The sequence below is a fragment of the Bombina bombina genome, chromosome 3 (genome assembly GCF_027579735.1).
Source record: "Bombina bombina isolate aBomBom1 chromosome 3, aBomBom1.pri, whole genome shotgun sequence".
NCBI classification, from domain to species: domain Eukaryota; kingdom Metazoa; phylum Chordata; class Amphibia; order Anura; family Bombinatoridae; genus Bombina; species Bombina bombina.
Window position 1 is genome coordinate 234,837,687 of NC_069501.1, and position 15,441 is coordinate 234,853,127.

At 38.6% G+C, this 15,441-nt stretch overlaps 1 protein-coding gene across 1 annotated transcript in view; it reads right to left on the reverse strand.

Annotated features, from left to right (window-relative positions):
• SLC13A2 (solute carrier family 13 member 2) overlaps window positions 1–15,441 on the reverse strand; it is a 126,133-nt gene that overhangs the window by 18,436 nt on the left and 92,256 nt on the right. Inside the window, exon 10 of the mRNA XM_053704591.1 lies at window positions 2,578–2,739. Within this exon, the coding sequence (XP_053560566.1) occupies window positions 2,578–2,739 (162 nt within the window). The remainder of the gene's footprint in view (window positions 1–2,577; window positions 2,740–15,441) is intronic.

Below are 15,441 nucleotides of genomic sequence, written 5' to 3' on the forward strand. Positions count from 1 at the left end.
TGTTTATATGGTTACATTTTCTCAAGTCTATGGGCCCAATTCTCTAAAATTCTCTGATGAGGGCTCCATGTACGAAGCAGCGAAAGCTGCTCCGGATCCTTGCGGGGCAGGTTCGCATATGCGAGCCTGCTTCCCGCAATGTAAGAAGCAGCGGTCATTAGACCACTGCTTCCTACACCCTACGCCACCTCTTAGGCGGTGAGGGAAAATCACAGAGAGCTTGCTCGCTCTCGGTGATTGACAGCCCCTTCAGTCGCAAGATTGGTGGGGCGGTCATTACACACTCCGATGAGTGTGTAATGATACATACGGGCAAGCGGATGAACAGATCCGCTGCCCGTGTGTAGCGAAGGTGGGCGGACAGCTTCGAGAGTTGAGAAGCTGTCCGCCCGCCGCTTAGTACATGGCGCCACATGGAGTAAAAATATACTGCCTACCCTAATATGAGCAGACCTCACTCAGTTCTCTAAACGGTGTATGAATCTGTAAAACCCCAGCGAGTGACGAGCTGCCTCCTGTAGAACGTAATGAAGCTCTTTGGACTAGAGAATCTTATAGGGAAGAGCGAATGTGACAGACAATCAGACAGTGAAGTAAGTACAAATCAAATGATGGGATTGTAAGCATACTTGAGTATGCAATTAATTCTATCTTTACTCCAGTTTACTTTTGGGAGGATAAAAGGTTTAGAGAATTCAATGAGCTTTCAGTCCATTTACAAAGGCTGCATAATACATTTTACAATAGAAAAATAAAGAATGCTTTGAATGTTGTACTTTTTTGATAAGATATTAAAAACATTGTAACTTCACATTTTGCGGCATTCTTTTAATTTGAAGTTTAATTTGTACTATTATTTTGATTTTTAAAGCATACTTTAGTAATGATTTGTAACATGTACATTTATTACAACTTTACTCATTTTATTGAGCACTCTACTCCAATGTATGTGTGTTTGTGTCCCTTCTCATATAGAAATGTAGTGTATATCCCTGAGCAAAACACAGCTATGAGCTTTTAGACAATCCTGTGAAGAACCTTGTAACACTGACGTATCTTTTTAGATAATCTACTCTGTGCAGAGAGCTTTAGAAAATCGGTCCCTATGTATTAGGTATGAGGAATATCTCTCTCATATATATATATATATATATCAATACAATTTTTTGCATAGAAAATTAGCACCACACCACTCACTAGACAAACTTGTTTCGTTCTTTTTAGAACTCGTCAGTAGGAGATAGATTTCTGGTTGCTGCTTTGCCTAGATGTGCTAATTTTCTATGCAAAATGTGTTTTGATTTACTTTTGAGACATGGAGGATTTTAATCTCAGTTTTTTATCTCCACCATAATTTTAATGAATTTTGATTTAACCCTGAAATTAGCTTTACCAAAGCAGCAACCAGAAATCTATACGCCCCTTAGTGAGACACCCTGTTCTCAGGGTAAAGAGACTTCCACCAGGGAAATAGAAGCACTGGTGAACATTCTTAGAGAATCTCACCAGCCCAGAGTCCTATAGAGAAGGAGGTCCTTAGAGTCTGTGCCTTCCAGTTTAATCAGCTTGGTAATTTACTAATGGCATTTACTTACTCTGTGATAGTCAGTAATTGTTTTGAAAACGTATATAAAGTATATTGTCTCACAGAACTATACCTAGGGCTAAGCCCTGGCTGTATACAGTGTGAGTACTATCCTATAAACAGTATATTGTCTCACAGAACTATACCTAGGGCTAAGCCCTGGCTGTATACAGTGAGTACTATCCTATAAACAGTATATTGTCTCACAGAACTATACCTAGGGCTAAGTCCTGGCTGTATACAGTGTGAGTACTATCCTATAAACAGTATATTGTGTCACAGAACTATACCTAGGGCTAAGCCCTGGCTGTATACAGTGTGAGTACTATCCTATAAACAGTATATTGTCTCACAGAACTATACCTAGGGCTAAGCCCTGGCTGTATACAGTGTGAGTACTATCCTATAAACAGTATATTGTTCTGGCTGTATACAGTGTGAGTACTATCCTATAAACAGTATATTGTCCTGACTGTATACAGTGTGAGTACTATCCTATAAACAGTATATTGTCCTGACTGTATACAGTGTGAGTACTATCCTATAAACAGTATATTGTCCTGGCTGTATACAGTGTGAGTACTATCCTATAAACAGTATATTGTCCTGGCTGTATACAGTGTGAGTACTATCCTATAAACAGTAAATTGTCCTGGCTGTATACAGTGTGAGTACTATCCTATAAACAGTATATTGTCCTGGCTGTATACAGTGTGAGTACTATCCTATAAACAGTATATTGTCCTGGCTGTATACAGTGTGAGTACTATCCTATAAACAGTATATTGTCCTGGCTTTATACAGTATGAGTACTATCCTATAAACAGTATATTGTCTCACAGAACTATTTGAACACCTTCATTCTTTTGAGGGTTTCCAGATGATCCTATAAAGTTTAGGAAAAAAGAAAACTGAACACAAATCATTGCATTTTGACAGAACGTCCTTTTTGAGTGCGCGTGTTATCTGGTCATGTTTGTTTAGGATCTTACCATGGATGCTACAATAGGCAGGAACAGTGTAGTAGTCGCTGCGTTGTTTGTACATTCAGTGAAGGTGGCAATAAGAAGGCACAACACTACTACAGTGGCTGCAGGAGGGATGCTCTGCAATGGGGCCAAGCTTTTTGCCAGCCATTTTGATAATCCAGATACCTGAAGAACACAGAATAATGCAGCATATTATGGCTTTTTCAACCTTTTAATTCCTTTTCTCTCTGTGTATATTCATCATGGATATTATTATTATTTTTACTCTTAGTCATAAAATCAAAATACAGTTTAAAGGGACATAAAACTGACAATTTTCCTTTCATGATTCAGATAGAGCATGCGATTTTAAGTTTGCAATTTATTTCTATTATCAATTTTTCTTAGTTTTCTTGTTCCTTTGAAGAAAAGCAGTGAGGTAAGATCAGGAGCGTGCACGTGTCTGTAGCACTATATGGCAACATTTTTGCAACAATGTTACATATTAGCAAGAGCACTAGATGGCAGCACTATTTCCTGTTGTGTAGTGCTGCAGACATGTGCGCGCTTCCTATCGAGATATCTCTTCAACAAAGAATAACATGAGAACAAAGCACATTTTATAATAGAATTGGAAACTTTAAGAAAAAACAATTGTATTCTCTATCTGAATCATGAAAGAAAATGTTTGAGTTATCCCTTTAGATATAAATTGTAATCTGACACTTAAAGCTGATTTGTTGAAGACTTTTTCTAACTGAATATATTTTTATTTGCAGATGTCTATGTGCTAAGCTACATTATAATATAAAACAGACTTCATTGTATAAAAAGCTTGTGTAGTGCTATAAGCAGTAATGATGCTGTTGAGAAGCTCTGGTCTTTCACTCCCCTCAAAGCTGTTAGTTTTACCATTCTTTCAGGGGCATAAAACAAGGACTTTTTCTTAGTCTTGCAATAAATGAATCAACCAAGTGTGAATATTTATTTTGTATTTTTATTTTTTTCTTTATTTAGGAAAACAAAAATGAACAAACAATACAAGATTCATTCTACATCATATGACGAGAGAGCATACAATATCTATATCTATAGATAGAGAATACATTTATGAGTATTACATACAAAGATTAAAATAAAGATTACAATCTTTGACCTGTTGTTTCCCATGTTGCATAGTGCTAGACGAAATTTATACTTATGGTCATGGATCTAATTACATTTATAACAATAAAATGGTTACACATTTCCATTTTTCCCATAAATACCCTATTATCTAGAATTACAATACTCATCGCAAATAAAGTTTATAGCTATAAAATCATCTAGTCATTTTGTACTTGCATAATGATATTTCTCCAACAATAAGTGTGAATATTTGTATTTGTTATTCAATGACCAAACCTACCTTTACACTTTCATTATTTAGAGGAGCTTAGATAGCCGTATTGTAAGATCATCTGTTCACATCTCTTAAGTAAACATTTATAAGTGAGGCACAAAGAATTATACAAGAATTGAACAAGGATTGGACAAGGGATAATGCAAGTTCTGTTTTAATACTGAATTTTATCCAATGTATGACTATTTTGTAAAAAATGCTCAATATCTTTATATTCGCTACTTTACTCTATTACTCCTTCCCCCTCACCACCTGGACTGCTCATTTGCCCATCTCTCTTAACCTCACCTTGCTTTTGTATTTATGAACTTCACACATTCCTAAAGACTCTCTCTTCCCCTTGCACCTCATCACAAAAACATTACTGTAAATCTGCATCTCATCTCATGTCACTCTCCCTCTTGCTCATACTAGCTGCTGGCAGGGTCGGCTCCAGAACGAATGAAATGGGGGGGGCATTTTTTTTTCACGAGGGGGCACACATTTAAAAAGCATGTATGAGAGTCAAAATAAGAGCAGACCTACTGTGGCAGTCCAGGGGTTACATTTATCAGATCTCTGGCTGTGCAGGAGTTAGATTTGTTTATATTTCTGGAAGTGCAGCGGTTACATGTGTCATATCTCAAGGAGTATAGGGGTTACATTTATAAGATGTCTGGCAGTGCCGCAGCAGTTACATTTACCAGATTTATGGCAGTGCAGGGGTTACATTTGTCATATCTCAGGAATGTCTCCCACATATGACACAGCCAGTGGACACTGTTTGCATGTGTAGCTCTACCAATGACCCTACTAATGATCAAATAAGCTTTTACATGACAATAAGTTTGAGTGCCAAGCAGTACATTACTTGTACAGATATTATTAATGATATTTACCAGCACACACACAGTATATACAGTATGTATATACACACAAATTATATATACACACACACACAAACTGTATATATATATATATATATATATATATATACACACACACACTGTATGTATATATATATATATATATATATATATATATATATATATCCAATAGCACGTGTTCCAGCACTCCAACTTTGGTAGTTAGTTCAGGACCTGGGTGCAATCCTCTATAGTAATGTAGAAAAGAACGCGGAAATGGAGGGCACTCTCAGGATTTGTGTAAATTGCATATCAGCAAATAAGAATTTATTTATTGTTCATAGTAACAACATAGTTAAGTTGTACCTACGACTTAACTATGTTGTTACTATGAACAATAAATACATTCTTATTTGCTGATATGCAATTTACACAAATCCTGAGAGTGCCCTCCATTTCCGCGTTCTTTTCTATATATATATATATATATATATATATATATATATATATATATATATATATACACACACACACACACACACACACACACTGTGTGTGTGTGTGTATGTATATATATATATATATATACACACACACACACACACACACACATACACACACACACACACAGTATATATGTATATACACACATATATACAGGGAGTGCAGAATTATTAGGCAAATGAGTATTTTGACCACATCATCCTCTTTATGCATGTTGTCTTACTCCAAGCTGTATAGGCTCGAAAGCCTACTACCAATTAAGCATATTATGTGATGTGCATCTCTGTAATGAGAAGGGGTGTGGTCTAATGACATCAACACCCTATATCAGGTGTGCATAATTATTAGGCAACTTCCTTTCCTTTGGCAAAATGGGTCAAAAGAAGGACTTGACAGGCTCAGAAAAGTCAAAATAGTGAGATATCTTGCAGAGGGATGCAGCACTCTTAAAATTGCAAAGCTTCTGAAGCGTGATCATCGAAAAATCAAGCGTTTCATTCAAAATAGTCAACAGGGTCGCAAGAAGCGTGTGGAAAAACCAAGGCGCAAAATAACTGCCCATAAACTGAGAAAAGTCAAGCGTGCAGCTGCCAAGATGCCACTTGCCACCAGTTTGACCATATTTCAGAGCTGCAACATCACTGGAGTGCCCAAAAGCACAAGGTGTGCAATACTCAGAGACATGGCCAAGGTAATAAAGGCTGAAAGACGACCACTGAACAAGACACACAAGCTGAAACGTCAAGACTGGGCCAAAAAATATCTCAAGACTGATTTTTCTAAGGTTTTATGGACTGATGAAATGAGAGTGAGTCTTGATGGGCCAGATGGATGGGCCCGTGGCTGGATTGGTAAAGGGCAGAGAGCTCCAGTCCGACTCAGACGCCAGCAAGGTGGAGGTGGAGTACTGGTTTGGGCTGGTATCATCAAAGATGAGCTTGTGGGGCCTTTTTAGGTTGAGGATGGAGTCAAGCTCAACTCCCAGTCCTACTGCCAGTTTCTGGAAGACACCTTCTTCAAGCAGTGGTACAGGAAGAAGTCTGCATCCTTCAAGAAAAACATTATTTTCATGCAGGACAATGCTCCATCACACGCGTCCAAGTACTCCACAGCGTGGCTGGCAAGAAAGGGTATAAAAGAAGAAAATCTAATGACATGGCCTCCTTGTTCACCTGATCTGAACCCCATTGAGAACCTGTGGTCCATCATCAAATGTGAGATTTACAAGGAGGGAAAACAGTACACCTCTCTGAACAGTGTCTGGGAGGCTGTGGTTGCTGCTGCACGCAATGTTGATGGTGAACAGATCAAAACACTGACAGAATCCATGGATGGCAGGCTTTTGAGTGTCCTTGCAAAGAAAGGTGGCTATATTGGTCACTGATTTGTTTTTGTTTTGTTTTTGAATGTCAGAAATGTATATTTGTGAATGTTGAGATGTTATATTGGTTTCACTGGTAAAAATAAATAATTGAAATGGGTATATATTTGATTTTGTTAAGTTGCCTAATAATTATGCACAGTAATAGTCACCTGCACACACAGATATCCCCCTAAAATAGCTATAACTAAAAACAAACTAAAAACTACTTCCAAAACTATTCAGCTTTGATATTAATGAGTTTTTTGGGTTCATTGAGAACATGGTTGTTGTTCAATAATAAAATTAATCCTCAAAAATACAACTTGCCTAATAATTCTGCACTCCCTGTATATATATACATATACACACAAACAATATATATATATATATATATATATATATATATATATATACACACACAGTGTGTGTATTGTGTGTATGTATGTGTGTGTGTGTATATATATATATATATATATATATATAACAACTTTGGGGACAAATAGGAGATGTTTTGAAACATGTAAATAATAAACACAAGGCTATTTCACTCATTGTCCCACAGCTACATTTGAAATGTGTGTATTTGAGCACCTATAATCTGACACACATTTTACACTGATCACTGCAGATAAAGCAGGCACAATGCACACTTGTTTTGTGTGACCTGCAGTGGGGAAACCAAGGAATTCCCAATTTGCTTCTTTATCTGTGTCTGCCAGGATATAAAGTACAATAGGGAAGGAATACTACTCTCACACACACATTGGTTATACGGCTGTGTTTTCACAAAATTACTTCTGCCTTCCCTCTCACTGACTGTTAGCTTCTCCCAGCACTTCCTGCAGAGGTCTGATGATGTCATCATCTCACTTCAGCTCTGTAGTAAGTGGGTTAGCAGGAGGAGGGGCATTGCAAGCCCTAGGTTAACTGTGAGAGCACCAGCAGGGAAATGCAACTTTATTTGTTATCTGGTTGTAAATAGAGGAGAGTAAAGAGATTAGCTGGGCCCTCCAGTGGCGGATCTCCACGGTCCAGTGGCTGCAAATGCTTGATGCGACATTTGGGACCCTGGACGTTCCGTCACTTTTAAAATGTAAAAAAAAAATATATATATCATTTTTTTTTAAATCACTTCTTTTGCCCTGGGGGGCACAGCCCCCCAATGCCCCCCCTTAGAGCCGACCCTGGCTGCTGGGGCCTGTTACAATGGACTGACTCTCCCACTCACAAAGATGGTCACTCCCTTGATCTGATTGTCAGCTATCGATGCACTATCTCAAACTTCACAAACTACCATTTTCCTCTTTCTGACCATCACCTCCTCACTTGTAACATCACTTGCCTCCCTACAACTTTCCCTTCTTCTACCCCTCACACCAAACTACACAGAAGAATCAAGTCATTAGATCAGCAACAGCTCGCTAGCTCTCTCTTACCTCTCCTCTCTTCCATTCCCTCCTTTTCCTGCCCTGATAAATCTATCTGCCTCTATAACTCCACCCTTACATCGGTCCTTGACATTCTGGCCCCACCTACCATAGCTCGGAAATCATACACTCATCTTCAGTCCTTCAGCTGACTTTCTTCACTCTAAGTTCATCTTGAACACTTACTATTCTGTCCTTAATCTATATAAGCAACATTACTTCTCTTCTCTTATCTCTATTCTTTCTTCAAACCAAAAACGTTTGTTCTCCACATTCAATACTCTTCTCTGCCCATGCCACCTCCCACTACAACTTCTCTCCCAGCTCAAGATTTTGCCAGCTACTTCAACAACAAAATCAACTCCATCAGAAATGAAATTGGCTCTCAACATACTACCGGTCTCCCACCCCCCAAAAAATCACGATCATCTAAAATACACATAGCCAAAAATTTAGCTCTTTTACCCCTGTTACAAAAGAATAAGTTTCTTCCCTTATACTATCCTCTCACCTCACTACCTGTCCCCTTTACCCCATCCCCTCACAACTACTCCCCTCTCTCACTTCTATCCTTACCCCTATACTCACACACATCTTCAACCTCTCCCTCAGCACTGGTATATTTCCCTCATCTCTTAAACATGCACTGGTCACACCTATCCTCAAAAAAATCTCTTTCGATCCAACCTCCCCATCCAACTACCGCCCTATTTCACTACTCCCTCTTGCGTCAAAGCTTCTTGAAAAGCTAGTATATGCACTTCAATCCCATTTCCTTACATTAAACTCCCTCCTTGACCCACTGCAATCTGGATTCCGCCCTCTACACTCCACAGAGACAGCAATTATTAAGGTTACCAATGACCTACTTACAGCAAAATCCAAAGGCCACTTCTCTCTACTATCCTCCTTGATCTGTCTGCAGCCACCCTCTTTTGCTCCAAACCCTCCATTGCTTCGACATCTGCGACACTACTCTCTTGTGGTTCTCTTCCTTTCTGTCTAACTGTACCTTTAGTGTAGACTTCTCTGGGGTATCCTCTGCCCCATTACCTCTTTCTGTTGGGGTACCGCAAGGCTCTGCCCTCGGTCCCCTTCTCTTCTCAATCTACACGTCATCATTAGGTTCCTTAATAAATTCCCACAAGTTTAATTATCATTTGTATGCTGTAGACACTCAAAGCTACCTCTCTGCACCATAACTATCTCCTTCCTTGCTAACCTGTGTCACTAACTGTCTCTCTCATATCTCACCTTGGATGTCCTCTCACTACCTCAAGCTAAATCTCTCCAAAATGGAGCTCCTTATTTTCCTCCCTTCTTCCAAAATCTCCACCGCCCATTTCTCTATAACGGTTGATAACTCCATCATTACCCCAACCCGACATGCCCGATGTCTTGGGGTCACACGACTCAGATCTCTCTTTCACTCTTCACATTCAGTCCTTGGCTAAAGCCTGCCGCTTCCACCTAAAAAAATCTCTAAAATTAGACATTTCCTTGCATAAAACACAACTAAGATTTTAATCCACTCTTTCATCCTTTCCCGCCTCGACTACTGTAACTCCATCCTCTCTGGTCCCCCTAGCTGCTGCCTAGCTCCTTAACCATCCATAATGAATGTCTCTGACAGCTCAAATGAACTGTTCCCCCCTACATCTCAGACCTTGTCTCCAGATACTCTCCCTCCCGTCCCCTTCGCTCTGCTCATGACCTCCTACTCTCCTCCTCTCTTGTCACCTCCTCACATTCCCATTTACTGGACTTCTCCAGACTGGCTCCCAACTTATGGAACTCTCTGCCACGCTCCACAAGACTCTCCCCTAGTTTTGAAAGCTTCAAGCGCTCCCTGAAGACTGTACTATTCAGGGATGCATAAAACCTACACTAACCTTCCTATCTCCCCTGCTATCCCCTTAAACCCAATAGCATGTAAGCCTATGAGCCCAGCTATTTGTAGTTCACATTCAAAAGAGCCTACTACAACAGTGCAACTCTTGGCAGGGCCCTCTACCCACTTGACCACTGTAAATGTTATTTTGTATAACACCTATGTCATAGCGCTGCGGAATCTGTTGGCGCTCTACAAATACCTGCTAATAATAAGGATCCACTACAGACTTACATGAAAATTGTTAACCAAGTAGGTACAAAAACCCACTAATAGTGTGCTGCGCAACACATGTATTTCTAAGTCCATAAATAGGTAAGTTGTTTATTCTTTAAATGTTACTCAAGTTTGTGATTTACTGTGTTTACAACTTAACATTTATTAAAAATTCAAAAATAAAAAATGGGAATTGAAATATTAAAGACAACTCTGCAGCAACGTTATTCTCAAATTCCTTCTCTGCAAAATATTGTCGCAGTTGTTCTATCGAAAACTCCAAGGAATCGAAAATTCCAAGATGAAGTCACTTCCGGTGATTACATACATCTGATTGTGAATCCTGTCACTCCCTGAGACACGGACCAATCAGATGGGCACTGTAATCGCCTAGCTTCACTATCTATTTTGCCTCCGCCTGGAAGGTTCATGGGGGGCGAAGGTTCACTTGGGGTGGATGCCAGAGGATCGGCGGTGCAACACCCAGACAGAGGCAAAATAGACAGTGAAGATAGAAGAGTCACCGGAAGTGACGTCATATTGGAGTTTTCTATTTTTTGGAGTTCTCGACAGAACAATTCACAGAACATCTAGCAGCCTTTCTTACTAGAAACAAAGGCCTCTATTTATCAAGGTCTGGCGGACCTGATCTGACAGTGCGGATCAGGTCCGCCAGACCTCGTTGAATACAGAGAGCAATACGCTCTCCGTATTCAGCATTGCACCAGCAGCTCACAAGAGCTGCTGGTGCAACGCCGCCCCCTGCAGAATCGCGGCCAATTGGCCGCCAGCAGGGGGGTGTCAATCAACCCGATCATACTCGATCGGGTTGAATTGCGGTGATGTCTGTCCGCCTGCTTACGGTGTTGGCTGATTGCCGGTTTACTAAAGTAACATTTGTAACCAAACACTGCAATCTGATTTTTTTTTTTTAGAATATGTATCTGTATAAAATCTGCCAGATGCTTGTTATTTACAAAATACTTAATGTAGTTATTTGACTTTGTATGTCCTAAAGTGTTTGTAATTTTATCCATCAATAAAAGTTCAGGTTAGCTATCTGCTTTTATACACAATTTTAACACTTGTGTTTTAGTACTGTACCTTTCAATTTAATGAAGTCTGAATAGATCATATAAATATATACAGTACATATACACACATATATACACACACCACATCTGCCAGTAAATAGTTATCTACAAAGCACCTGTTGTGCATCATCTAAAAGCTAATTTATTGCCACCTAGTGGTTGTTTACAAAATTATTATTAAACCAAGTTGTTACACAATAAGCGATTGAAATAAATTTAATGTTAACGTAGTTAGTCTTACAGCCATGTTGTGAAATTGCAGCATTAGTTATGGCCTAGAAAGAGCCAGTAATTACTGCACTTTAGCTAGATAAGTATTAGTTATGTGAATCTGTACTAAATCAAATGTATGTAATCTTTAGTGGAATACTGATTAAAACACATTTATTCACAAAGAATAAAAAATTGGACCAGACTAATTAAAACACTAAAACTAAAGATATCTCATGTTATTATAATAGTATTAATTATTAGTTATGTAACCAAGGTTTTTATTTTTTTGCATACTTTTTGTATATTATATTAATCAGGTAGATTGCAGACATAACGTAGGTGAAGGTGTTCTGTGAGAGTTAGCCAGGCGTTCCAGGGGGAGTATAGGGAAGACATGACGTAGGTGTAGGCGGTGTGTGGGAGTTAGCTGAGCGTTTCAGGAGAGTGTAATTAAAGGGACAGTCAAGTGCAAAAAAACTTTTTTACTTTTATCACCAATTTTGCTTTGTTCTCTTGGTATTCTTAGTTGAAAGCTAAACCTAGGAGGTTCATATGCTAATTTCTTAGACCTTGAAGGCCGCCTCTAATCTAAATGCATTTTGATAGTTTTTCACCACTAGAGGGCATTAGTTCACGTGTTTCATATAGATAACATTGAGCTCATGCACGTGAATTAACCATGGAGACAGCTCTGATTGGCTAAAATGCAAGTCTGTCAAAAGAACAGAAATAAGGGGGCAGTCTGCTGAGGCTTAGATACAAGGTAGTTACAGAGGTAAAACGTGTATAATTATAACTGTGTTGGTTATGCAAAACTTGGGAATTGATAATTAAGGGATTATCTATCTTTTAAAAGAACAAAAATTCTGGTGTTGACTGTCCCTTTAAAGGGACAGTCTACTCCAGAATAGTTATTGTTTAAAAATATAGATAATCCCTTTATTAACCATTCCTTTCATAACCAATACAGTTATATTAATATACTTTTTACCTCTGTGATTACCTTGTATCTAAGCCTTAGCAGACTGCCCCCACATTACATTTAGCCAATCAGTGTCCTCTAACTTGTAAATTTATGAGCGTGGTCACAATGTTATCTGTATGGCTTACATGAACTTACGTCCTCTAGCTGTGAAAAACTGCCAAATGCATTGAAATAAGGGGCGGCCTTCAAGGTTTTAGAAATCAGCATATGAGTCTATCTAGGTTTAGCTTTCAACAAAGAATACCAAGAGAACAAAGCAAATTTAATGATAAAAGTACATTGGAAAGTTGTTTAAAATCACATGCCCTATCTGAATCATGAAAGTTTAATTTTGACTAGACTGTCCCTTAAAGACGTGACGTAGGTGTAGGTGTTATTAAGGAGTTAGCTGGGCATTCCAGGGGGAGTATAGCTAGAGTATGACTTAGGTGTAGGTGTCTTATGGGAGTTAGCTGAGCTTTCCAGAGGGAGTAACCTGTACTTTGATTGGAATACATCGCCAGCAGTGCAATATATTACAATCTCTGAAGTACAGTTTACAAGTAGGATGTCAGCCATGTTTGTCTCGCCACCTTTTCAGTGGCGAGACTTTCTAGTGTGAGGTCGTTAGCGGTGGTATAGTTGGAGTTAGGTCACACAGGCAATATTTGAAGTGTTCTGACATATAAACCATGTTCAGTTTCGGAAAGCACACTGTCTGCGATGTGTAGGAACACTTCAAATACGCCCCTCTCTTTGTTGCAGAAAGCACTGACAAGTGGCAATGTCAGTGATCTTTCAAGAAAGAAGAAAATCGGATTGTGAGTCCAAGTAGATAAAAAACAGCAAACTTTATTCTTGATAATTTAAAACTGCATACATCGACAAAGCAGAAATTTCATCAGGGGCTTCAGCTGAGCAGAGCATAAAAAGCTGATCTTTAGCTGACATTGCGATCCCCATTATATCCTATGGGAGGCACATCGTCACTCGCCAGCACTTTGTAGGTCCGCCCACTTTAAAAAGAAATATTGTAAGACTGATGAACTGTGAGGCCAAAGAGGCCAGAAAGGCAGTTTCTCGTCAGTTTGTCTATGCTTTGAATATTGGGGCCTTGGTGAGCTCAGGAGCATGCATGGGTCTTTAGCTATCTGGCAGCAGTGTTTGCATCAATGTTTATAGCAATGTTATTCACAGTTGCAAACTTTGCTGCTAGAGAGTCTTTGTAGCATTCTGTGGCTTCAGTGTATGTAACTATGTATAACATTGATACAAACATTGTTGCTAACTGCTGTCAATGACTAAAGACACATGCACGCTCCTGAGCTCCCCTAGAATTATCTTTTTAACAAATGATGCTAAAAAACAAAGTAAAATTGATAATATAAGTAAATTGGACAGTTGTTTAAAATTATATGCTCTATCCAATCCATTTAAATTAGATTTTACCTTTACTGTACCTTTAATTTTACTTAATTTGTATTGTTCAAATTCCCTGAATAATCCTTCTAATTAAGTATGCTGCCCAAGCGGCTAACTCATAATTCACAGATACTTCTACACAATAAAGTAACTTTACCAATTTAGTAACATCCTCTACAAAGTATCGCTTTCACAAATGCAAACTCTCAGCTCAATTTAATTATTTAGCGTAGCGATTACTACAAATTATGGTCTATAGTTTAGCAAATTAAAAACCAATAAACAAAGTCCCCATTGGACTCAACACCTCTCCTTTCCCCGTGCTAATTTCCTCTCCACAAATACTTCTATGGGGTGTGCTGTAAAAAAAACTAACAGTAATCGCTTATGCGCCAGATTAGGGCCAGAAGAGGAGTGCAAAATATCACTTTCGCAAGAGTGATATTTGTGCTCCACTTAGTAATACCAGCGCACGCAAATGTGCACTGGTATTACAAGTTAGGTGCAATGCGAATGTGACCTCACGTTTGTATTGCATGAAGCTTTGCGCTCACAAGAGCACACTTCCATAGGCTCGTTCTCATGCCGTGAGACACTTAAAATGGCTGGTTATTTATCGTGCAGCCGTAAATAGGCAAATTTTCCTGTTTATGGGCGTGCGATAAATTAGCGCTCCACTTGTAATCTAGCCCATACTGTTAGACCAGCTGTGCGAGACACAAAATGAGTTAGGAATACATTCCTGTGTTATTCTATATGTGTTTAATATATAAAATATTTTTTTTGTAAAATATATATCTATACCTATATATCTATTTAAATTTACACACACACACACATATATATATATATATATATATATATATATATATATATATATATATATATATATATCAAAATTATTCAACCCCCATTGCAAATCAGGTTTATTGTCAAAATTTACAGACTTTCAGCTGTTTGCAATGAACAAATCTAACAAAAGTAATTGAAATAGCTCAACACAACAAATTTTTTAGTGCTTTCTCCAAATTCAACTGAAAATGCAACTTTGAATGAATTCTGCAGTCTCAAAATTTATTCAACCCCCTGAATAGAATCCCTCACAACAGCACAAATATGCAAAACAGGTGTTGTCTCAAGCATACCTAATGTGATTAATCAAGGGCTTCATTAGTGTGTTTGAGCCAAACCTCAAATGCCTATAAATACACCCCTCACCACACCCACAATTCAGTTTTACAAACTTTGCCTCCTATGGAGGTGGTGAAGTAAATTTGTGCTAAGATTTCTACGTTGATATGCGCTTCTCAGAATTTTTGAAGCCCGATTCCTCTCAGAGTACAGTGAATGTCAGAGGGATGTGAAGGGAGTATCACCTATTGAATGCAATGGTTTTCCTCACGGGGATCTATTTCATAGGTTCTCTGTTATCGGTCGTAGAGATTCATCTCCTACCTCCCTTTTCAGATCGACGATATACTCTCATATTCCATTACCTCTACTGATAACCGTTTCAGTACTGGTTTGGCTATCTGCTATATGTGGAT